Raw genomic sequence first — 23,477 nt, 5'->3', positions numbered from 1 at the left:
AGAAAGATTCCAACGACCCTTTACTCTAACCGCGACACGCGATTGCGACGCTCAATATTATTTTTATTTGTTTTCGTGATATCTTTCATTGAAGGAGGGCTGTAGAACACATCGACTGGGAAGTGCAAGTTGGTTAGGTCTATCCGGACGACGCGGGCGTATTCGACGCCGTGTTCTTGCGCTCCAGCAAACTCGACCTGCGCTTCTTGTTCGCCTCGGCATCATCATGTGTTCCTTCGTTCGCTTCAGAACTAGACCCAGTCATCAAGCCTGTGTCTTGAACATCGGCTGCTGCTGCTATCGCTTGAACATTATCGTCCTCAGCTATTTGTCCAGCATCAGCGTGTCCAGGTGAGACTACGGAGTACTGCAGCTGAGTCTCCTGCGAATTAGGATAGTACCTATACTGTTGCTGATGTGGCTGTTGGTAGTAATATGGATGGGGCACCTGCGACTGTGCCGGATACTGGTACATTTGTCCCTGATGTTGCTGCCGAGAGTAGGCAGGATATATCCCTGGCGAGGAGGTCATCACAGACCTCGGACGCGTCGTGATCGACGGAGGAATCGCCAGTGTCGAAGCCATCGCGCTCTGTGGACGTATGTTCATCATCGCGCTCTGTGGATGTGCAGGACTACCGTCCATAAGATCGCCAGTTGGCAACATCGACATCGACTTTGGACGCATCATCGCGTACACTTGATTATCGCCTCCTTCCGGTACATACAATCCACCCACCGAGGGAAGCTGCGACATCGAAGGTGAGATAGGTTCTGAACACGGGTAGAACGCCGGCGAAAGACTCGATCGCCGACTCACAGCATTCAGATCCGAAGAACTCGAAGGCGTACCGTTCGTCCAGGACTGGTGCCTATGTGAGTATGATGGGACCAACTGCTCATTGCTGCTATAATTCGGATCCCCCGCACCCGGGTAAAACGGCTGGCGAAGGCCTGAAGCTGGACGTCCATAGAACTCATCATACTGGCTGTTCCTGAATTCCCGTCCAGAGTCAAAATGCTCCATGGGTCCAGAACTCGTCCAAGAGGTATGCGCATACGGTGCCGGGGCGAGTGTCGGGCTAAGCACCCGACTCCCTGAGTGCTGTCCAGATCCAAGGCTAAGGTTACTGCTTCTCCTCGACAACAACACATTCTGGTGCTGCTCCGTCATCTCCTGCAGTGCCCTTGTCACATCCAAATCCGGTCCATTCTCAGCACCGGGTGCAATTCCAGAAGAATTCAACCCGCTCCCATTATGACTATCCCGCCTCTTTGCCGCTGCGGCCGAGGCAAGCATGTCATCGATCCCATTGCTCGAGGAGTTCGAATTGCCGTTGTTCTTGCCAAACAGGCGGCGGCGTTTCGCGGACCGACGATGGAAGAGGCAACAGACCACCAGCCCCATACCGGCGAGAACCACAAACACCACGACAAGAGAGACAATAAGCATCAGGCTCAAGGATTTGCTGTTTTCCGGAGAGAGTGTTCCGTTTGGAGTCTCGGAGGGCGAGGTACCCGACGACTGTGTGGCTCGACCCGAGGACGAGGTCGGCCGGTCGACAGTAATGATGTTTTCGGAGAAGCTCACCGTGGTCTTTGTGGTTGCGGTTGGGAGCGGGGCCGTGGACGAGACCGTGATGATCGAATGTGTGGTGGCTGTAGACGTCGACTGAACGTTGGTTGCCGAGGTCGTAATTCTTGTAGGTTGTAGTGCTGCAGTCGTCGTGGTCGCGAGTCTGGAGGTGCTGGTGATCGGCAGCGTTGGGGCAGCCGGTTCCAAGGGCGCTTGCGCCAAAGGCTGGAAGGGGCCATTGGGAACAGGTGCAGATGGTGGTGTGGAAGGCGGAGGCGCTGGTTGTACGACAGTGAGGATGGACGAAGCAGCGAGGAGTGTGAGGTATGTGAATAAAGACTGCTGGCGCCGGAGAAAGCGGTGGTTATGAAGCTCGCTTCCTTTGGACGTCCTTGAAGAGGCCAAGGTGCTCATACGGGTGGAGGATGATGATGGGCGGGAGGCAGAAAAGGAGCGCGGAGAGGATGCTGTGATTGTGGCGAGTCGAGACAAGGAAGAGCGTGAGGAAGAGCAGCTGTGGAGAAGGGCCTCGACCCGGCTGCGGTGGGAAGAAGTGCGGGCATGAAGAGCAGCTGAAGGCACGGGCTTATGAGGTGTAAGAGCGGACTTCTTTGTGGTGCTCGCAATGGAAGAGGAGCAAGAGCCTAGGGGAAAAGACATGTTCGTATAAATGTGGATGTATGTGTCGTATAATTATCGTGTCGAGCGTAGTATGGAGGGGATGCGTATATATGTGAATGTATGGTGTAACCAAGTCAGGAACGTCCTTCCTTGTGCTAAGAATACCAGGTCGGGATGTCTATTTCCATCCATCGCCATTCGAAATAAAACAACAGCGGGCGTACGGATGACAGTTAGATAGCAGAGGAAAGATATAAAGAGATGTTAGAAACGGAGTCTTTTTTTTTCTTGTATGCTGTGCATGACTCTTTTCTTTCATTTCATCCAGTAGCCATATCGTGGCGGGCGGTGGCTGTAATTCAGCATCGTAAGGATATCATGAGGAGTTCCCCTCTGGCCCCTGGTTCCCCATCAATGACCTGAACCAGAGGTAACCATCTCCCAGAGCAGGTGGAAAGAGAGAGAAAGGAAAGAAAAGATAAGAAAAATAGAGGGATCTGGTCTGGTAACCAGAGCTAGTGAAAACAACGCAGCAAGGGACATTAAGACGCGATTTAAGGGACAAGGACCAGATTTTGGAGCGTATGTAATTTCTTTTTCGCGGAGACGGCCGACCTATTACAAGCTATGGCACAACTATGAAAGAACCATCCAAGGGTGCTGTAAAGCGGTGGAGACAGGTATAGTGATGATGGCACTTCCGACAGCAGGAATGCGAACAGCAGCCTGAACCCATGCGGATGTGTGAATGTGGGATGCGTATGTGTGTGTGTGTGTGTGTGCTATTACATAAAGAAGTTTAGGCTGTATCCTTATGAGTGTATGGGACAGAGGCCAAAAAGGCAAGCTCGGGAACGTGCCTATTTGCGCCATAGACCAGATCGGGTATCGAAAAAAATGGGATGGGAGAGGGGGAGGGGCAAGCTGTTTAATTTCGAGCCTGTGCCTGAATACGTTCCTGTCAAGGGCTGAAAAAACAAAAGGGAGGGAAAGGTAGCGGAACGGACACGTCGAGTTGAACAGCATGTGTCTCTTTAAAGGACATGTCAGCAATGTCCCTCACCTTGGCGTTGCTGTAGCTGTTACTGCAAGTATGGATGTGTTCAGTAGAATCCAAGACCCGCCAGAGACTCAGCGGAAGAAGTAAAATGAAAAGGGATCAAGCGAAGCGACAGGGATCAAGGAAAGGGTGGGAGCTAAGGAATAGGTGGGGGGATGAATTGCTCTTATGAACAGTAGTGGAGGGAGATGAAGAGTCAAACGTACAAGAAAATGAATGAGAGGGAGCCAGGATGGGAGTTGGTTGCTGCCCCACTTGAAGCAGATGTTTGCGTGTGATTGTGTGAATTAACGTGTTGTACTACGTCGTGAACATTCGCGAGAGAAATAAGAGGAGACAGAAAAGAGAACAGCTGGGGTGAGAAATGAAGGGAAGGGTGCTGGTGCTTTTCCCGGGCTGGAGATGGATTATGAGAAGATAGATTGCTGGATGTGGGCGCCAGAAAGTATTTCTATACGTACCACAGGCGCGAAGGGTAGGTAACCATGCACGACTAAGCTAAGGATTGGGTATTGCGGTGTGAGTGAGGTAGTATGAAATGAAGAGTGCTCCCAAAGTGGATATGGCGGAAAAAGGGAGGAAGAGCAGAAGGAAGGAAGGCGAGGAGACAAGAAGGGATGGAAAGAGCAGTGTGTAGGGGAAGATGCGGAAGTGCAGCACCAACAAAGAAACAAAAGAACAGAAGCAAAGAAAACGAAGAACGGTTTCGAAAATAAACACGTATCGTTTTCTGCAGACCAGAACACGTTTTCGCCTTGCGGCTTCTCCTTTGTCGGGTTTTTCATTCACACTCAGTGCGGAACGACTGCCGGGGAGGGAGGAGAAGGATTTTCTTTTCTTTTTTGGGAGCTGAGGAAAACATACGCTTTCCTCGGAAATATATGAGCTATGTGCTATGTGAGCGATAGCCGATACTAAAAGAGAGGGCTTTAAAAGGAAGAGGGCGCGGCAGTCTAATGGTAGTGGTAGTCGTAATCGTCGTGGTAACGGACAGCAATAACAAAGAGTCGACCTGCAGAGCCAAAAGGGCTCTCAGACGCCTTCCTGTCGTTGCCTGGTAGCACTAAAAAGCATATCCTATTTACGGTATCCCTGACGTCTTTTTCGAGCCAAAGAACGCGCATAAACCACCGGAGCAAATTATAAAAAGAAGTTGCTGGTGCCCTTTTTTTTCTTTAAATTCAGTTGGGCTCCCGCTTACTGTGCGTTGTCAATTACTGTTGACTATCACAAGGCAGCAGTAGAGTAGCTTCAATGGGACATGCCTTGTGAGTGAGCGGGGAACCAAGTAGTAGAGGCAGTGAGATGATTCATGGAAACGTATGCTAAGTGTCATTGATTCTGAGAAGGACTTGAGGGACAATATGGAGGAAGCCAAGAGCTCATGCGAGTCGTATGTGTGCAAAGGTGTAAGTGCAAATGCACGGAAGAGTGTTGAAGAAACAGGTCCGATAAACGCGTGTGGACGCGTCTTTATGGCCTACATTTGCACGCACAGACACACAACAGCACTTAATCACGAACGCATAGCTGTCGGTGTGTGTCTCAGTCTATTGTGTTCCCTGGTCGAGAGCCCACGATACCACAGTTAGTCCATCCAATCCATTTAATACAATACAATCCAATCCAATCCATCTGTCGGCCGTACCCCACTCCTCTCCCCTTCCTTGGCCGTGACTGCTCCTCTCTTGACATCAAAGGACGCGACAGCTCCTTCTCCATTCATTCCTTTTTCTTTCTCTCTTCAGAAATCACTTTTTTTAAACTCCCAAAACGGCCCCCAATAAAAAAACCCACCTTCTATTCTTCCTCTTCCTCCTCTTCTTCGTCGTCTTCTTAACCATGGCCACTGTCTCGTCCGAATACCTGGCCCTCGGCCAGTCCTTCCAGAACCTGCGCTCCATCAAGGGCCACTGGGACGGAGGAGAAGCCAACCCGGCTGTTGATAACTTCAACGGCGAGAAGCACCAAACCCTGCAGGTGTGTACTACCGTAATCCTCCGCTCGCTCTCTGTCTTCTCTCTCTCTCTCTCTCTCTCTCTCATTCCTCATTCCCCTTCCATTCCCACGCTTTTGATGGTTCATTCGGTTTATTTCAAAAAGAAGGGAACGGGGGGAACGGGGGACACTGTCAGCTACACGTCATCCTTTTCTTCTGTTTTTTTGTCTCTGCAATGTATGTCATATCTACTACACGAGTAACTGATGAGTTGCCTCTATACAATGTAGAAACTGGGCGAGTACTTTGGCAAACCTGGGACATCTGCCGCAGATATTCTGGCGACCATGGGCCAGCCCGACGAGATGAAGCAGACCATGGACGAGGCCTTCCAGGCGTCATTGATGCCTGGCCCTATGATCGGAGGTACGGACGCGAGCGTTGGTGCTGCAAATGCGACGGGTGCAGGACTGGGAGATGTATCGACGACGATGATGCCTTCTGGATCGACGAATGCAGGTCCACAAGTGATGTATTTTATCTACAAGTGGAGGGGTAACCACGACTATCTCTGGTTCAAGATTGATGCTGTCAAGGAGCAGGTCATTGAAAGCTCGTGGTATCACGCGTACGAGTAACTGTTGCGTGCCAGGACAACAGGTAGCAACCCTACCAGGACATCGATTGAGCACAACAACGAAAAGCGAACGGGTCCATAAGAAAGGTTTAAAAGTCAGCATTTTGTACATATGGTGGACACATCAATTGAAAGCGAATAAAGGGCTGGTTGCCCATTGACAAAGAAAAAAGTTTGTTTTCGAAGGGCTATGTTGCATGGGCTTGGTGCAGAATTGCAGTTGACATGGTATGACACGGTTCCCGAACCCACAGACAGATAAATTCAATCGCAGTCGCAGTCGTATTGTCTTTTTCTTTTTCTTTTTCTTCTTCCTTCCTTCCTTCCTTCCTTCCTTCCTTTCTTTCCTCCCTTCCCCCGTCCCCATACTATTCTTTCTCTCCGCTGTCTTCATGCATCCTGGCCATCCTCGAACAACCACTGCCGCTTCTTCTTTCCTCCTTCCTTCCCGCCCGCCTGTTCTCCTTCCTTCCTCCTCCTCCTTCACACTCCTCCTTTCCTGCTTTCGATCCACACCCCGATACCTTAACGCCACCAAACGCTTTTTTTTTTTTTTTTTTTTTTTTTTTTATCTTTTGGCCTTTGGCCTTGTCTTGTCTTGCCTTGCCTTGCTTTGCTTTCCTTTGCTTTACCGCCAAGACATGCACCGTCCTAATGCCCCACCCACACAGGAGCATCACCATGAACCAATGCATTCTCAAACGCCCCACCCTCGACAGCAGCATAACCCAGTATTACCATCCACACCACCGCAAGCAAAAACAGGACAGCCAGATCAACCATTGATCCAACCACCAATCTCGACCCATTCCAGCTCCTTTAATCCCTCCCCTCCTACGTCTTCTCCTTCTTCCTCCTCCTCCTCTTCAGTTTCCGCCTCGAATTGTCCTCCAACTCATGAGCTTCTTCTAGAACAAGCAGACCAATCACGCAGTGTCAGGCCCACTCCGTCCATGGCCTCGTGTCGTTCCTCTGCAGCGTCATCCGCTAGATCAAATTCACATTCACATCCACAGACATCAAAGAAACAGCTGTGGCAGACGAGAATAAAGTCTGGATCCAGTGGAGCAGTACGCTGCCTTCGACGGAGGATACCCATTCTCACATGGCTGGTCAGCAATCCCGGGTACAACTGGAAGGCCCACCTGACACAGGACCTCTTCGCAGGCGTCAGTAAGTCCCAATTGAAACACATTCTTATCGCACTTAACCTTAATTTGCGAGTACAGATTTTTTTCCATACCGCCCACATACAAAAAAATGAGCTCCAGATCTTAATGTCTTTGTTCGTGCTTTCCCGGTCTATTTGCATTCAGCGGTGCATCAGATCAAAACAACAACAGCAGCAGATGACTCGCAAAATGACGAATATATGGATATATGCTACTAGATATACCATTCATCTAATGTCCATATTCCCTCTAGATCCCCACCTTTCTTTATTGACCGTCCTTTTCTTCTTTTCTGCTATCACGCATAGCCATCTCGGCTGTTATCATGCCTCAGAGCATGGCCTACGCCATGTTGGCCTCCTTGCCGCCCGTCCACGGCCTCTACACCTCCTTGGCCCCGACCGTCCTCTATACAGTCTTCGGTACAAGCAGACACATGTCCACAGGCACATTTGCCATCACTTCCTTACTCCTTGGCCAGTTCGCACACAAAATCCTGTCCGAGCAGGGCTACAGCGATGACATCTCACCGGATGGAGAATACCAGCGTCGATATCTACCCATATGTCTTATGCTGACCTTTCTTGTCGGTGTGATCCAGATCCTGCTCAGTATGGCGCGACTTGGACGATGGACTTCCAAACACCTCCTGCCTATCGCACTCGTCTCCGGATTTAACACCGCATCCGCCTTCCATATCGGGACGCACCAACTTAAGCATCTGTTGGGCATGAAGCCGCCGCGAGAGGGCGGGATTTTCAGCATGATTAAGACCTGGGTCTGGATCATTCAGCATTTCTGGAGCGATACTGCCTGGCCCACATTAGCGATGGGTCTTGCTGCCATGGCACTCATGTATATACTTCAACGGATCGAGTACCGCAGGCGTTCACACTCTGGCCAGATTGTAAGACCATCCATAACGGCCACCTCGCCTCACCCCTCAGCCGCTCTCACCACCTTTCCATGCTTTGCGCGCACCATTTCTAGTCCTTGCATCAGTAACACCACTCAGTCTGCTTATCCGAGCCTCACTCCGTCGCCAGTGGCACGTTCGACTTGTCAACGAGGAGTGGGCGTTCATGGGACTTCGATGAAAAGACCAGCCGAGCAATGTAAGAGGAGCATTGTTCCTAAAGCAGTTTCGGATCAGGCCTTGTTGACACCTCAGGATGTTGCACTGGAAAACGCAGAGTTTATTATCGATAGTGACAGTAGTCCATACTGGTCACCGGTCCTTTCACCTAGACGGAGTCTCGAACAGCCAGGAATCCTGGATTTACAAACCTCGACCAGTCAAACTTCAACCGAACCTGCTCGACCAGTCATCATTACGTCTGTTGGGTTTTCATCACCCCATTTGCACAATCCAGTGAGTCCAGGAACAGCTGGCTTGACCAACACGGGAGCATTTGGACATCGTCAGGAGCGAACTCGCTCGCAAAGGATACCATCAACACCCAGGACCTATCGATACAAATCCTTTCGCTCCCCTGCCACGTCAACTCGCAGCAAGCGACGAATGCTAGAGGAATCAGAGGATGAACAGGAACCACTGCTTGATAATGCGCATATATCGAATGGGTCTTATTCCAGGAGGGGATCCGCGTGCACAGTGAGCCCTGTATCTGAAGCTGAGGAATGCTATTCAGGATCTGATTCCATGGTGTACGCAGGATATGGATGTGAATCACCAGCATTAGGAACTTGCTCGCATGCACCTGAATCGGAAGAGGCTCAGCACGCAGGACGCTGCCGCGATCTGCTCTCGCGACTTGTACCGACGGTTCATTTTCCTATACCCGATATCTTTATCTGCGTCATTATTTTTACGGTCGTCACAGTCGTCTTTGACCTGGACAGGCGGTACCAGATCGAGGTCATTGGATTTATACCCACGGGCCTACCGACCATGACCTGGCCTCTGACAATGATCGACCCATGGTCAGCATATGACTGGATTCCACTGATCTGGCCAGGAATCCTCATGGCGATGGTGGTCTATGTGATTTCGCTCTCGGTCGCCAAACATTTTGGACGAGAATACGGGTACGAGATCGATGCGGATCAGGAAATGTTGGCCTTGGGGGTCGGCTCGTTGGTCGGATCGTGCTTTGGAGGATATGTGGGCACAGGAAGTCTGACGCGGTCAGCTATCTTGGCACAGCTGGGCGCGAAGACTCCACTTGCATCCCTGGTCGGAGCCTTCATGGTGCTGATGAGTCTGCTATGGTTGACGGTTCTATTCGAGAGAATCCCTGACACAATACTGGCGGCGATTGTGCTGGTGGCACTAAAGGCGCTGCTGGCTCATACGATTGAGGCCAAGCGGCTGTGGCGGGTTGGAAGGCGTAAGGAGGCCCTGATCTGGTGGATCACCTTCACATCTGTAATTCTGTTCAGTATCGAAGTCGGGCTGGCAGTTGGAATGGCGACCGTGGTGCTGTTCAAGGTGTACAAAAATGGATCAAGATGGAAAAGGACACTGGCACGGTCCATGAAACAGTCGGCGACATATCAGAGGATCATGCTACTGCTTGGACTACAGAGCCCACTCTTTACGACCTCAGGGAGGGGACTTTACACGGGCGACGATGAGGACGATTATTAGTGGACATTGGTTTTTGTTTTTGCATTCATTCAGATCATTGTTGCATTTAATACTTTTGCATTTGATACTTTTACATTTGGTACTTTTGCCTTTGTCGTTGTACTTTTTCCGCTTCTTTTCTTCATGTATTAGCACCTTGCATTCGCGCGTTATTCTTTGCGCTCCTAATGAAAACAGCATTTTATTCTGATCAGAAAACAACTCTACTATCTTGTAAATTATGTTGCGTTGAAGCTGGTGACGACCTGACATTGCTGCATTGTATGTCTGGTATATCTAGTTGATCGGCTGTTCAGGTACGCCTTTGATCTCACAGGATTTGGCACGCAAAAACTATGCTAATGCGACCCGCCGCAACCAAGAACATTACGCGCATGTCTTGCTCAGATGGATCCTGACCCAGCTGTATAAATACGACGATAGACATACAGCTCTTCATATCATTCTTTCTCATTTGGTCAGCTTCATTTACTCCGCAACCGATACCCTGCCCTGCTTTGGCTGCATACTAACCTATCTTTTTTGTTTTTATCTTTGAACACGATTAAAAAGCGGAGGAACAATGTGTATGTGCATGATGGATGGCCACTCGTAATGTTCCATAGTATTGGTACTGCCAAAGAGCACAAGCTATGGGTCATGTTGTTCAGAGGGGGAGCGAAAGGAATGAAAGAAAAAAAGTGTGCTATAAAGAACCTTCTCCAGGATGTGTCAATAATATCATGAACCACTTCACTTTAATAAGGGAGTATCAGGATCTAATTATTCTGAAAAAAAAAAAAAAAAAAAAAAAAAGAGAAGCTCAAATGCCATGGGGTTTCGATCCAACACCTATAAAGATTAGCGACTTATATAAACTACAGGCTAGGGAAACAACGATCCATGGAGCGATTCAGGAACTGTTTCGAAGGCAACGAACCACAACTTTGCTGATGGAAATAGCACGCCTGTCCACGCGCCAATGAAAAAAAAAAAAAAAAAAAAAAAAAAGTGTCCGAAATGGCTTCAGCCATTTTTCATCACACATATTCGAGACGAAAGCCATTGAAAGTGCGATATATTCAAGATCAATCTCATTATTGCTGACAAGTCAGTTGTGTTGCCTCCCTATTCTAAAATTGTCCCAAGGATACTACCCGTTCGAATCCCAGGAAGACTCAGACTTGCTTTCAGCGTGAGTTCTATGCGAATGAGAAGAGGGTGTACCTAACGGTCTTCTGTAGCATAGAATCTGCCAAAGCCATGTTTACATGAATACGATCCAGCAATGGAGCTATTGGCGATAGATTGTGCCACGGTGTACGCTTTCAGGGCATGTGGATCAAACATGCCTGTGGTGAAAGCAACGGACCAATTTCCGAGAATTCAAAATCGTAGCCATATGTGCTTCATTCCTGCATTACTATACTATTGTATTGTTGTTATTGTTATTGTTACTGTATTGTTGTCATTTTTTTACGGTTAGCTTTGGGCCGGTCTCTGGAGGGTTTGCGCGTGTAGTGGGGTAGCGACTCAGTATAGCGTGGAGTGGTATTGCTCGGAATGGAACTCGACATAAGCTCTGGGCCATAGTAGCACTCTAGGAAATCGTCTTCTGTTACCGGTCCCTCGATGTAGGCATGAGGATGCAGCGAGATCGGTCGTGCGCGGTAGATTTCCTCTCCTGTGCTACTGTCAGGCCGCTCTGGCGGGCCATGGACGATGGCATGGGGATGTTGATGCTGTGAGTAACGCTGTGCTCCGTAAGGACCTTCTTGCACGTTCCGTCCCCTGGCTGCATCCTCTGCAGAGACACTCAGCTGCTGAGGAGACCGATACGGTCCATTGTTGGTGCGCCCTATGCCGTGGAGCCGCCCTCGCGAAGCCGAATGTGGAGACTGATGGCTTCTGTGCTGGGGGTCGTTATCGTCGCTGACGTCAGCCTTGTAATTGAACATGTGCTGGTGACCAATCTCTGCCTTGTATGGGTCGTCCGGAGAGCCGTCGGCGTTTGTCTCCTTGAGTGAAAAGCCAGAGGGTGAGACGCTGGGACGCTTGATATACTTGCGGTAGACAACGATGGCACCAATGGCCGCCGATACAAGGATGACTCCCAACGCTACACCCAAAATCACGGATAGACGCTTGGAACTTGAGGGCGTTGAAGTAGTTGACTCAGTCGATGCGGCCGAGGTCGAGGCTGATGAAGTAACGGCGGGGTCTGATGCCGTGGTAATATTGGGTTGCATGTTTGATAGGTAATATTGGGAGGTCCATTTTGAGGCTTTCAAGTTCTAGATCGCAATTGTGTAAAATACATTATGATTGCCCTTCTTTCTAAGCACATATTGAAACCTGGCCTCCGGGGCACCTAGAAATGTAACATGGTTGGCGTTTGTTCCACATCATGGACATCCGACACCTTCTCAGTGATGATTGGTTTATCAATGATGGCGCTGATGGCTACCCTTCTCACTGCCAAGTCGACTGTTCCTTGTTGGAAGAAGGATGGGAAATTGAGGTCTTCCGAGGACACTATGGATCAGTTGCCGAGTACGAATCAGTCATTCTGCCTCTCAAAACAATACAAGTTTGTATGAAGTGGAGGGAAGATCTGAAGGCGACCATGTTAGAGTACGGAATCGAAGTGAGTAGGATGGACAAGCAAGACGAGGTCGAGGTCGAGGCAGAAAGAGCCATCGAGCGCTACATGGAGATAGTGCAGGAAAGATTTCACCCCATATGTGGAATGAATTTTTTTTTGATAAAAGGCGATAAGAAAAAATAGACGGATGCTTGCACTCACCAGACAGCAAGGGATGGACTGGGACGCGAGTGGGGAGGGATGCATGGGCTATACCAAAGCGAGTGAATGCTTACATTAGTCCTCGCGTATTAGTTAAGCTAGACAGACAAGTCTTGGACGAGCAAAGCATGCCTGAATTACCTGCTACTGGTCGCTGCTCAATGATGTGAATCGTTTTCTTCGGTGGCATCTCTTCGAAAATATCAGTCTCGCGACAGTTGAGACCGAGACCCGCCAGAGCGTGAGTTGGTCTGCAGAAATATCATCGAGCGTGGGAGCTTGGTCTGCCATGATGAGCTTCCTGAGGTCATCGGCATCTGCTGTTGGTTCGTTGAATGTGGATAGTCGTCCAAGGAGGAGGAATCGAGTGGCTGGTCGATCGTGATAGTGAGCGAATGATTGAATGTGTCAGAAACAGGAAATGACAGTGTACGTAGGTGTGCGATCAAGGAACTTACGCGATGGGGAGAAATAAGGGTAAAAGTGATAAGATTAAAGACCCTGGGTTTCATTTTACTACCCCCCATCGATTGTAATGCAAACAGGCACGGAAGATCGCGAGAGCTATTGATAAGCAGAATCTCATTACCAGCAACAAATAAATAAAGGCGAGAATCAGCATCAGGTTCATGAAACGTGTCATCAGTAGCTTTGCATTAGTACAATGGTAGGTAGTGGTGAGTATGAAAAAGCGATAAGTGATAAGAAAAAGGATGCCCAGCGTCACCAACCATGGGTGCCGTCTGGGGTACATTACCTTGAGCCCAACGCGCATCATAGCTCAGAGGACCCTGCGATGAGACACTATCATCTAGAATAACACTCATTGCCTTGAGTCCAACGCGCATCATAGCTCAGAGGACTCTGTGATGAGATACCATCATCTAGAATAGCGCTCACCGTGGAATTTAGAAAAAAGTAAACGGTGGACGGTGACATGGAAAATGCGATTGCGAGTATGAAGGGATGAGTGATAAGAAAAAGGATGCCCAGCGTCACCAACCATGGGTGCCGTCTGGGGTACATTACCTTGAGCCCAACGCGCATCATAGCTCAGAGGACCCTGCGATGAGACACTATCATCTAGAATGGCACTCATTGCCTTGAGTCCAACGCGCATCATAGCTCAGAGGACTCTGTGATGAGATACCATCATCTAGAATAGCGCTCACCGTGGAATTTAGAAAAAAGTAAACGGTGGACGGTGACATGGAAAATGCGATTGCGAGTATGAAGGGATGAGTGATAAGAAAAAGGATGCCCAGCGTCACCAACCATGGGTGCCGTCTGGGGTACATTACCTTGAGCCCAACGCGCATCATAGCTCAGAGGACCCTGCGATGAGACACTATCATCTAGAATGGCACTCATTGCCTTGAGTCCAACGCGCATCATAGCTCAGAGGACTCTGTGATGAGATACCATCATCTAGAATAGCGCTCACCGTGGAATTTAGAAAAAAGTAAACGGTGGACGGTGACATGGAAAATGCGATTGCGAGTATGAAGGGATGAGTGATAAGAAAAAGGATGCCCAGCGTCACCAACCATGGGCGCTGTCTGGGGTACATTACCTTGAGCCCAACGCGCATCATAGCTTAGAGCACCCTGCGATGAGACACTATCATCTAGAATGGCGCTCACTGTTGAATTTAGAAAAGAGAAGTAAACGGGATGTATGCGATTAAGAAGTACACACGCATCGGAATCAAAACATCAATTTTACACCATAAGATCATGATTCGTAGAGGCAGTCACGCTGGTAAACGCGTCTCCTGGCTACAGCACAATGCTAAGAGATGATTATTCCTGTTCCCCGTTCCCTTGTACCTTGTTCTTCAGAAATGTCGACGGAGCCTCCTATCTTTTCTGGCGATTACGACGCTAATGTACTCTCCAACCTTCCCATCGATGAGTACTTCAAAACCAATTACCCTGGAAACTGGCATCCGATCCATTACGCCAATAATTCGGACGCATTTGGATATGACGGGTTTGAACAGGGCCTCAATATAATTGGAAAACAACTTCCATCTCCCAGCGTCTATGCTCGACGGTGGCTAGTGTATCTGTCCACAACAGGCGGAAGCATTCTCAAAGAACAAGCGAAAGGCCTTTTCGAAATTAAGATGGCGGCAGTAAAGAATCAAACCACATACTCGACTGTGCAGGCTAAATTCTCAACTAAAACGTTTGCACAACCAACTTCACCACTGGAATTATTTCGATTGAGAACATCTGCTGGGCAGGTACGATAATGTCGAAAGGGAGCCATACTGCTCTTTGGGGACCTAATGGAAGCTGAAATTTATATACAGGCTAGCTTGACCTGTGCCAATAATCAATTTTGGCCGTGAATTGTGGTTTGATAGTGCTTAACATTTTCCTACACCTATCTCTTACGCATAGAATGATCCTATCCAAGCCGAGACATTGGCACCATCAAGGTCTTCCTCTCAGGTAAGCATGGTGTGTGGTAATATATTCCAGTAGTCAGACGTGTACGTTGTCGATTTTGTTCTTTCTTGCTGGATTAACATATCGACCTTGATTATTTTAATCAATCTTAAACTACCCTGCAAGGCCATTTCCCCGTCAGCCAGGCCAAAAATAACAACATCTGGTAAGCTGCCACAGGATCCTCTTTCTTGTATGAGCATGCATTTGCTTTGCCTATTTACTTGCGTTTTTTTTTTTTTTTTTAAAGTTTAGGCACCTAGCTAATCTGCTTTCTGGATCTTCACACCTTTCATCATTTCCAAGTGCACTTCAACGCACCATCATCATCATCATCATCAGCAGCAGCAGCAGCAGCAGCAGCATTATCACCTGGTACGTGCCTTCAGATTTCATCCTTTGTGTCTTTCTAAATATCGCCTTTTGTAACCCATGCTCAGCTCTTTGTACAGATACACGCAAGCGCCTGTTTGAAGAGACCCAAAAAACAGACAAGAAAAAAAAGAATGCAGTAAGGAACTGGGCTGGCCTTAATTTAACACATGTATTTTTAAAACTGGTCAACAAATCTCATTGCTCTTTTTTCGCCGCTGTTGAATAGTTCACGGATGATTCCCGGCGATCACTTCCACGGCGATACGATGTCCTTCGGCCGAAATGGACATTAGAATCTGGAACGGTGGTTGAGGACGTCCTGAACGATGCAGGAAAGGAGCTAGCAGTTTCACAGTAAGGAATTAAATGTTCTTGCCATTGTGTTCTGCACCACTGACCTTCCATGCCGTTCTGCTCACCAACTCGCCTCGTTTCTTTGTTTCTTTTTTTTTCCATAATGCTATTCTTGCATTCTTTAGTCCCATTCATGCCTTCATGATTGACATACAAGATCCCTTTACAAAAAAACTATTCAATCAAAATGACTGGGATGAGATTTTGAAGGGGATTCCCAAGACCACAGGATACTCAGATTCCGCCTCAGCGTTTATGGGCAAGTTTGACGAAGTCTCATCTCTGAATGATTTAAAGACACGGCTTGATAGCAGCCCCGCACAGGACGCTGAATGCGAGCTCATCCACAGTTGCTTGAAAAATTGGTATTTTTTTTCACTTTTCTACGCTTATTCTGGAATTCTTTTTCTCATCTTCTTTCTAACAACCACGGTTTCATGTTTTAGGACTAATATTTACGAGATGAACCCATCCCCTTTCGCTTTAGAGGGGAAGCTTTCAGAAAAGTGGTGGGAAACGCATGCGTGGGGCGTTTGTAACAACCTCTGCAAGGGGATCCCGGGATGTTTCATGATGGTTGGGGAAATGACAGGGAAAGACTCAACAGCCCGTCGAAATTTTAAGATGCACGCGAAAGAGGAGACACCACAAGACTCACGGAAGAGGATGGGCCTGCGCGCCGATTTTATATGGCGTTCAATGCTTTCCCCAGAAAAAGACTGGGCCATCGGGGAGGCCGCCCGGGTATGGGATGAGTTGTCCCAAAAATACGCATATGATAGCAATTTCAAATTACCCCGTCAGCTTCATGACATCCTTGTGGCACGGTCAATGGAGGTTGGAGGCCCCGGAAAGCTACGGGATGTTCTAGTTTCAGGGCTTGTATTAGGAGGTAAATGTCTTTTGTCGCCGGCAACAACATTCCAGCGCACAGCCTCTTAATGGTTTATTTATTTTAACCTTTCTGGGTCCTAGGGCCGTGCATCCAACGGGTAGCGGTATGCTGGGGAACAAAGGGTGAAAACGTTACTAGGCTCATACGATGGAGCAAAGTCCGCTTAGACCCCAATGTGCAAAACATGTCAACCTCTCTCCTCGCGCTCCACCAACTTCTGCTGCTAAGAGTAAGTCTTGGCTCCAAAGTCTCATGTTGTTCTGTCAGAAATGCACTTGTTAATCATTTCTTTTCAACTCTAGTCCTCAACCATAGACCTGATGACAAAGTACGATATGGCTTACAAGATGCTTAGTCAAGAGAGACGCCTTCTTAGGCATGACTTGGAACCAGACGTCGTCAATATGGAAGACTGGCTGGACCTACTTCCCTCGTCACCCTAAATCTCATCCTCTATCATCACCAACCCACGCCGCCACACAAGGCATAAACGCACACACACAAGCACAAGCAACAACCACAACAACCATACAAAACCTATATGGACCGTGCTTCCCATATAATATGTATCTATGCGAAGGTTGCCTGCCAAGCGTCCCAGTAATAAAATCTTACTGAAAATGTTTTCCTTCCTGCTGTATGAAATGACTGAGAAGTATAGGGTCCAGATAAGTAAATGAGAAAGAGATGTCTCTACACTGATGAATATGCGATAATGACCAATTTTTTTGGAGGTTGAAAGGTTGCCTTGACAAATTCAATGCAATAAGACCGCGAGGAAAAGGTGTCATGTTTACAGAAATGTTCGTGATGCAAAAAAAAAAAAAAAAAACAGAGATCAGTATGGTGGTAATTCCTCAACATAGTGTTCTCAAAATATCCGTAGGTCGAGTCCATTGCTTTCTGCGGATCGTTTGTCTTTCGGAGTTTAGTGAAGAGTGCTCGAGTTGATTCGTATTTGGCGAGTGTAGTACAGTGGTCCTTGAGACCACGAAGCTTGCACCATAGTATTCGCGTGTTCTTGAATCAGAGCGATTGATGGTTTAAACGATTGTACTCAGACCATACGGATCGAGGACATGCGGCGAGCTGCGTAATTCATGTTGCTAGTATGCAGCAATCGTTGTCGCAAAGTAAATGTAAGAACACGAACACAGCCATGCGGACGGCAGGCAAACACGAAATTAGCTGCGGAGCATGCTATGGAATATACTATGGTATGGTACGGATCTTTCATCGACTTTGCTCCAAGTCTATGTGATCAAATGGCCTGATCAGTCTAGTAATTTATGTGGAAATTCTGTTCTCTCTGTCACAGTCCCGGTGCCCTGTGAGAACCATACTCAGCCCAAAACTCGTAGTTCTATAGTCACCATCGAAACAGACCTAGGCCTTGGCTAGGCAACAGAGACTCCATGAGCGGCGTCCATATACTCAGAGACAGTATGTCTTTAAGAGACATAGCAGATCATTTTCACCGTCTTATTAATCAAGATATGTCTGAGTGCACCTCTTTCTTTCTCCACCGGGATTGCCATGATCTCGTTGAATGTCTCCTGGTGCTTTTACATACTCGTCGTTGCGTCAAGTTGATCATAATAAGTGAAAAATCGTCAATTATAATGCACACAAGGCATACTAAAGAACGTTATTAAGCGTCCAGGTGGAGTCTTTACAGATACGCCGAATCTCACATAAATAATGGATGGCTATTACTTCCGAGCAATTACATATTATACATATTATACATATACGAAGGGCGGTCCTTTGTGATGTCCAGAAAAGGCCTTGGATAGGTACACCGGTTGAGTGAACCATGGGCTGTGGTGCATCTCACACGTGCGCTTGGTTACATCGAAATACGACCCCTGCCGTGCTTCATTATTAACGACTCGAGTCCTTTGTTGCGGAAAATGGTGTTTTGACATGTTCACTCCCTTGGTCCACGAGATCTTGATTGCCTGAACTCTATGACGGCCTTGATCTGTCTGCTTTCGATATTTGTCCTTCACATTCACATTTCTGATCTTATAAAACTGCCGTGACCAGGTGCACAGCCACAAAATCAGTAAATAGTGAACCTGGAATGTACTAGAAAACAATACTGCTCGGTTGAATTAAGTCTTGTGGTGGATATCGTTTTTATTGAATGTATGGTACAGCTGAGAAATTTCTAATGTTAATGGCACTTTCTACTTTTGACTCGCGCACAGCGCTTCGCGCAAAAAAGAGAAGATGAAGAAAAAAGAAAAAAACGGCGGGGAAAAGGGTATCAAGGCTTAAAGACTGCTTTAGTTCTTCGCGCCCTTGGCCAAGACCTTAATGTCAGCGCAGCTTGTATAATACTCTTTGCCGCTATCGCCGTTAAGCATCCAGCGCCACTGCATAGTGTAAATGGCAGGCTTGAGCTTCTCGGACACCTTGAAGCAACCGCCGCATGGCCAGATGTCGGTGTCTTTTCCCTTGTCAGTGCAGTTCTTGTAGTTCAATTTGTTGATAATGTTTTTTAAGAACTCTTGCTGCGTGGGGTCCTTAGCGGGGTTGGGTCCGGACAAACCAATGGTCACGGGCTCATTCTTCTCGTCGGGGACAGCGTGGTTCTTGGCAGGCCAGCGAATGCAGAGCTCATTGCCAGCGTTGACGACAGTCATCTGACCGACCTTGCGGCCATGTTGGTCAACTCCTGTGTAGGGGGCCTCGAAAGTCTTGCCTCTCTGCTCATTAGCACCGGGTTCCTCACCCTGCTTGCCGTCGGAGCAAGGCAAGGCGTGGTCGGGGTCCTTGTGAGACTGCTGGTAGTGGCGGTTGGGGTCATCGGAATCGAGCTTGGCGAAAGGCTTGGCCTTCAGAGGGAAGCGACGAGCATAGCCCATGCATTTACCGTGCTTATCGGACCAGGACTTGTTCTTAGGGTCCGAGAAGCGCCAATCGACGCAGTCGACGTACGAGTGCGACTCGACTGATTGGGTGAGGATGAGGAGGATGGAGGTGGCGATGAGGGCGAGGGAAGCCTTGGAGAGGGTGGAGAAGATCATGTTTGATGGCGCGTTGGGGGCTGTGGGTTGGCTGGATAGGAGATCAGGTAGATCAAGGCCTTGTGAGTGTGCGAGAAAGGCGGAGTGAGTGTGCTTTGTCCGAAAGCGGAGAGGGTTGAGTTGGTGTGGAGAGGAGTGGTGAGGAAGAGCTGGGTGATGCGATGGAGAGGTGGTGAGGATGAGGCCTTTTATAGCAGAAAGAAAGAAAAAAAAAAAGCAAGGTTGAGCAGGGTGTGGTTAGACAGACTCTGTTGCGGCAGCCTTTCCTCTGATTAGCCCATCAGTTTAATTAAGACAGCGGCCTCTGGTTGGTCAGGCCAAGTTAGTTCCTGAATTGAGATTGCCATTTTGGTCAGTTTGTGAAGGGTCCTTTCTGACTGGCCTGCATTCAATGGGGACAACCATTCAGTCGATCGGCGATTTAAAGTTTGCCTTTTTATCTGTTGTTCCCTGTGTGACCCCTGCGACCCAATATAGAAAGCCACAAGCCCAGCCAATTCTGTCGGACTGGAACTCAGGAACTCCTTTCTCCTACGTTTGGTTGTTTACCCAGACCTCGAGGAAAGAGAACTCAAATTTCCGAGTAAATGAGATTTCAGGGGAACCAATCCTTGGCCTGCGAGCACCTAGACTTTCGCCTGCGCTTGGAGACAAAAGACCGGGCAAATTAAATGAATATGAAAAAAGATACATACACTGTATTCTGTACATTCGCCCTCTACGCCGTGTCCCGTTGCGTTCAGCCTGTCTGGCCTTTATTGCATTAATGACTGATTTCGGCAATTATCTTGCTCTTTGACATCCATTTCAAACACTCCTTCTATTTCGTCACGCCCAACTGGCTCTAAGCCAGCATCCGCAAGCTGTGGACTCGACGAGGTGACCACACCAGGCTTTAACCTAAAAAAAAACCGAGGTATAGTCTACTCGCGAGCAGCACAAGTTAGCCACTAAGTAGGTAACCTCCACGTTGGAAACCTCGGGGGACATGCTTAACCACGATCTCTTCCGACCGGGGCTCATCATCGGACCGGACACATAAAAAGAGCACCAGCTCTAAAAACCGCCATCTCTATATGGGTTATCCTGTCCAGATGTCTTATTTTTTCTCGTTTGAGAGCATGCGCTAAATATGATCGAATGGATGAGAGCCATAGTTCTTTTTCCTCCTTAGCCCGCTCTAGACGTTCCTGCATGCTTCTGGAAAGTGCAGCATCGTTTGCAATCTACGGGGGATTCGCCACTGCATTACTGCGCGGGAGAAACCATCCCTAAATCGAAAGGGGTATAGCTCCGTGTGCGGGCCATTTGTAACCATTCGTAAAAACTAGCGTTTCTCACCGTTATATATTATTGAGAATCTCTAGTAAAAACCCATCAATGGTAGACTACAGCAGAGCTGCTTTACTCGCCTAGAGCCTGTTTAGGTTAGGTCTGAGGTCCGGATATACTACTCCTTCAGCTTTAATTTAAATTGAAGTGGCTCGAATCCTGTGCCAAGGCGTTTTTCCGTCTACTCTCATGTTGCTATACTGTTAGTACCCTGGATAGTCTGCCACTCTGTCCTTGGCACATATAGTCTATGCACCGGGTCATGCGAAGGGAAGGTGGAGGAGGGGAGGGGAGGGTAGGGGGACTGTCATAGACTGTTACTCATTTACTTAATATGTAATGGAGCTATCTAATGGTCGATAGAGTCGAAAGCATTGGTAAACCGCGAAATATAATTTTGAATTGAAGTGAATACTCCTAATTTGGACGCATATATTTTTTGAATTGAATGATTACTATCCCGATTTGGACAGATTCCTGTTGTTCCCAATTTGGAACGACTGGTAGCTCTCTACAAGCAAACTGAGACGTAGTGCACTTAGGGAATGGGGCTACGGATGCACAACGCCAATGCTCATTTGAAAGCTCATGGCTAGATGATGAACCACACAAATCTTGCAACACAACCGAGAAAAAATGTCCAACAGCACTAGCATTCCCATTGAGACCATCGGACGCGTTAATTCATCGCTTCCCAATGCTTCCCCGAAACAAGACGCGTGGAATATTACCACATCCCCTACTCGCGTGAGTTGTCGTACCCCACCGAGGCCTGGAACCCCTACTGGGTCTCCAGGGTCTTCAGGGTCCCCAGGGCCTCTTGGCTACAACCGACGATCCCCTTACCGTTCCCCGAGTCATAGGATTCGTACTCCTCCTCCTCTCCGATATCACCCACCAGTAGGAAACTTGTTCTTTGTGCAGGAAACCCCTTCCAAGAGTCGCGGCATTTCGACCCAGTCCCCCAGCCTCCACCAGGTGCCTCCGACGTTAACCTTTGTCGAGGATGATCCCTCGGACACCTTCACCTCCAGAAATAGTTTCAGGACGCCAAAAAACTCTGCCAAGCCCAGGAACTGTCCCAAGCCCCCACAGAGGCGCAGAACTCCTACTCCTACTAGATCTCCGGGGTCTCCGGGGTCTCTTGGCTACAACCGACAATCCCCTTACCGTTCCCCGAGTCATAGGATTCGTACTCCTCCTCCTCCTCTCCGATATCACCCACCGGTAGGGAACTTGTTCTTTGTACAGGAAACCCCTCCCAAGAGTTGTGGCATTCCGATCCAACCCCCCAAATTCCATAAGGTGCCCCCGACATTGGCCTTTGTCGCGGACGATTCCTCAAACCCCTTTGACTCCAGGAATGACTGTAGGGCACCAAAGGACTCTTCCAAACCTAAAAAGCCTGCTTCAGCATCGAAGCCAAGCGAGGATCTTGTCCTGAATAACCCCACCTTCAAGCGTGATAGATCCTGCGTTACGTTCAATGAATACTGCATCCTTGCAATGATTTTCAAGAGTCTCTCCCTCGCTCCAGAACCTGTCCAGCAATGGATCTCAAGCCTTGGCAATGGCTCAAGATCTAAAGAACTGTCATTGTTGACCGGCGTCAGTGAGTCGACATGCAGGAAGGCGATTGATTTTTCGATAACCGGCACCCTCAAAGGTGGCGAAGCCAAAAGATCTGGACCTCCCCAGCAAGCGCTGGAAATGGCCGTTTCTAATAGGATGATGGAAATTGTGGTCGAGACCAATAAGCTAGGACTACCCAACTCATCTAATCGCATTGCAAACCAGCTACGAGATGAGAAGGTACTCGATGTATCAGTCAGCACTATCCGACGCTATCTCCATAAACTGGGACTTCACTGGGGCAAAGGGATCCGCCAAAACATTTTGCACGATGCGCCGCAGAATGTTAAGTTCCGACGTCAGTACCTCGCGCGCCGCCTACAAAACCTGGGAACTCTATCGGATGGAAGGCTGGTGCCCAAACGGCCCGAGGTATTTTTGGATGAGTCGTACTGTCACCTTGATCATGCAGCAGCGAAGCGGTGGGTTTCAACAGGAGGTGCAGTTTCCGAGCCCGGTCGGAAGCCATTGTTGGTTATTTTCGCCGCCTTTGTGGTGTACTACGATGCGGACACGGACGAAGTTGTGGGCAAGTTCGTCAAGGACAGTGTGCATATCTGGCCCGCAAAATCAAAAAAAGGCCTATCCAATGGTCTGGAATCATTGCAAGACGCCGACTTATGGAAGGACGTCCCGGATGTAATTCGCTCATCTAATGTCATAGCAAAGGACGACGATTATCATGGAAACTTCAACTCGGAGACATTTAACGGCATCTTCAGGAAACTTTGCGAGAATCTGCGAGACATGGGACTCGGCCCTTGCCACATTCACCTTGATGGCGCCTCCTATCACTTCAGTAAGGTCAACAGGAAGCCCACTACCAGAAGCACTAAGGAGGACATATTGAATTGGTACGCTGTCACCAATAACCTGGTTCCACATGGGAAGAACGGACGCCCACCAACGAACCATGAAATGCTGGCGTATATCAAGAGTCTACCTGACCAGCCGTTTTCGATTTCAAAAATTGCGGAGGAAATTGGTGGCCATGAGA

General features: G+C 48.4%; 8 protein-coding genes across 8 annotated transcripts; 3 read left to right on the top strand and 5 right to left on the bottom strand.

Annotated features, from left to right (window-relative positions):
* Positions 1-139: 139 nt before the first annotated feature.
* On the bottom strand, positions 140-1,990 carry BC939DRAFT_502868 (uncharacterized protein; the record flags this gene model as incomplete). Its single annotated transcript, XM_051560333.1, has 1 exon — positions 140-1,990. The coding sequence occupies one exon, from the start codon at positions 1,988-1,990 to the stop codon at positions 140-142; it is 1,851 nt and encodes a 616-aa protein (XP_051412492.1).
* Positions 1,991-2,404: 414 nt separating this feature from the next.
* BC939DRAFT_152190 (uncharacterized protein) lies at positions 2,405-4,126 on the bottom strand. The gene is made up of 3 exons (XM_051550230.1): positions 3,719-4,126; positions 2,813-2,979; positions 2,405-2,712 (listed from the first exon to the last, which is right to left on the bottom strand). Exons 1-3 carry the CDS (start codon positions 4,040-4,042, stop codon positions 2,574-2,576), a joined length of 630 nt encoding a protein of 209 aa, XP_051412491.1. The 5' UTR covers positions 4,043-4,126; the 3' UTR covers positions 2,405-2,573.
* Positions 4,127-4,980: 854 nt separating this feature from the next.
* On the top strand, positions 4,981-5,834 carry BC939DRAFT_423488 (uncharacterized protein; the record flags this gene model as incomplete). The annotated part of the gene is made up of 3 exons (XM_051553123.1): positions 4,981-5,237; positions 5,487-5,658; positions 5,725-5,834. Exons 1-3 carry the CDS (start codon positions 5,100-5,102, stop codon positions 5,832-5,834), a joined length of 420 nt encoding a protein of 139 aa, XP_051412490.1. The 5' UTR covers positions 4,981-5,099.
* Positions 5,835-6,394: 560 nt separating this feature from the next.
* On the top strand, positions 6,395-9,808 carry BC939DRAFT_450427 (sulfate transporter family-domain-containing protein). Its single transcript, XM_051555526.1, has 2 exons — positions 6,395-7,006; positions 7,314-9,808. The coding sequence occupies exons 1-2, from the start codon at positions 6,475-6,477 to the stop codon at positions 9,614-9,616; spliced, it is 2,835 nt and encodes a 944-aa protein (XP_051412489.1). The 5' UTR covers positions 6,395-6,474; the 3' UTR covers positions 9,617-9,808.
* A 1,141-nt stretch (positions 9,809-10,949) lies between these two features.
* Positions 10,950-12,724, bottom strand: BC939DRAFT_151895 (uncharacterized protein). The gene is made up of 3 exons (XM_051550227.1): positions 12,543-12,724; positions 12,402-12,449; positions 10,950-11,889 (listed from the first exon to the last, which is right to left on the bottom strand). Exons 2-3 carry the CDS (start codon positions 12,444-12,446, stop codon positions 11,050-11,052), a joined length of 885 nt encoding a protein of 294 aa, XP_051412488.1. The 5' UTR covers positions 12,447-12,449; positions 12,543-12,724; the 3' UTR covers positions 10,950-11,049.
* Positions 12,725-13,068: 344 nt separating this feature from the next.
* On the bottom strand, positions 13,069-14,077 carry BC939DRAFT_151939 (uncharacterized protein). The gene is made up of 2 exons (XM_051550228.1): positions 13,975-14,077; positions 13,069-13,430 (listed from the first exon to the last, which is right to left on the bottom strand). Exons 1-2 carry the CDS (start codon positions 13,993-13,995, stop codon positions 13,209-13,211), a joined length of 243 nt encoding a protein of 80 aa, XP_051412487.1. The 5' UTR covers positions 13,996-14,077; the 3' UTR covers positions 13,069-13,208.
* Positions 14,078-14,244: 167 nt separating this feature from the next.
* Positions 14,245-16,924, top strand: BC939DRAFT_502864 (uncharacterized protein; the record flags this gene model as incomplete). Its single annotated transcript, XM_051560332.1, has 7 exons — positions 14,245-14,649; positions 14,810-14,860; positions 15,164-15,232; positions 15,459-15,586; positions 15,712-15,951; positions 16,033-16,478; positions 16,797-16,924. 7 exons carry the CDS (start codon positions 14,245-14,247, stop codon positions 16,922-16,924), a joined length of 1,467 nt encoding a protein of 488 aa, XP_051412486.1.
* Positions 16,925-18,605: 1,681 nt separating this feature from the next.
* BC939DRAFT_450391 (uncharacterized protein) lies at positions 18,606-19,729 on the bottom strand. Its single transcript, XM_051555525.1, has one exon. It carries the CDS (start codon positions 19,514-19,516, stop codon positions 18,773-18,775), a length of 744 nt encoding a protein of 247 aa, XP_051412485.1. The 5' UTR covers positions 19,517-19,729; the 3' UTR covers positions 18,606-18,772.
* Between the last annotated feature and the right edge of the window lie 3,748 nt (positions 19,730-23,477).

This window comes from Gamsiella multidivaricata (assembly GCF_025024155.1).
Source record: "Gamsiella multidivaricata strain RSA 2152 chromosome Unknown BC939scaffold_30, whole genome shotgun sequence".
Lineage (NCBI taxonomy): Eukaryota > Fungi > Mortierellomycota > Mortierellomycetes > Mortierellales > Mortierellaceae > Gamsiella > Gamsiella multidivaricata.
This window is presented reverse-complemented; position numbering and strand designations above follow the sequence as displayed.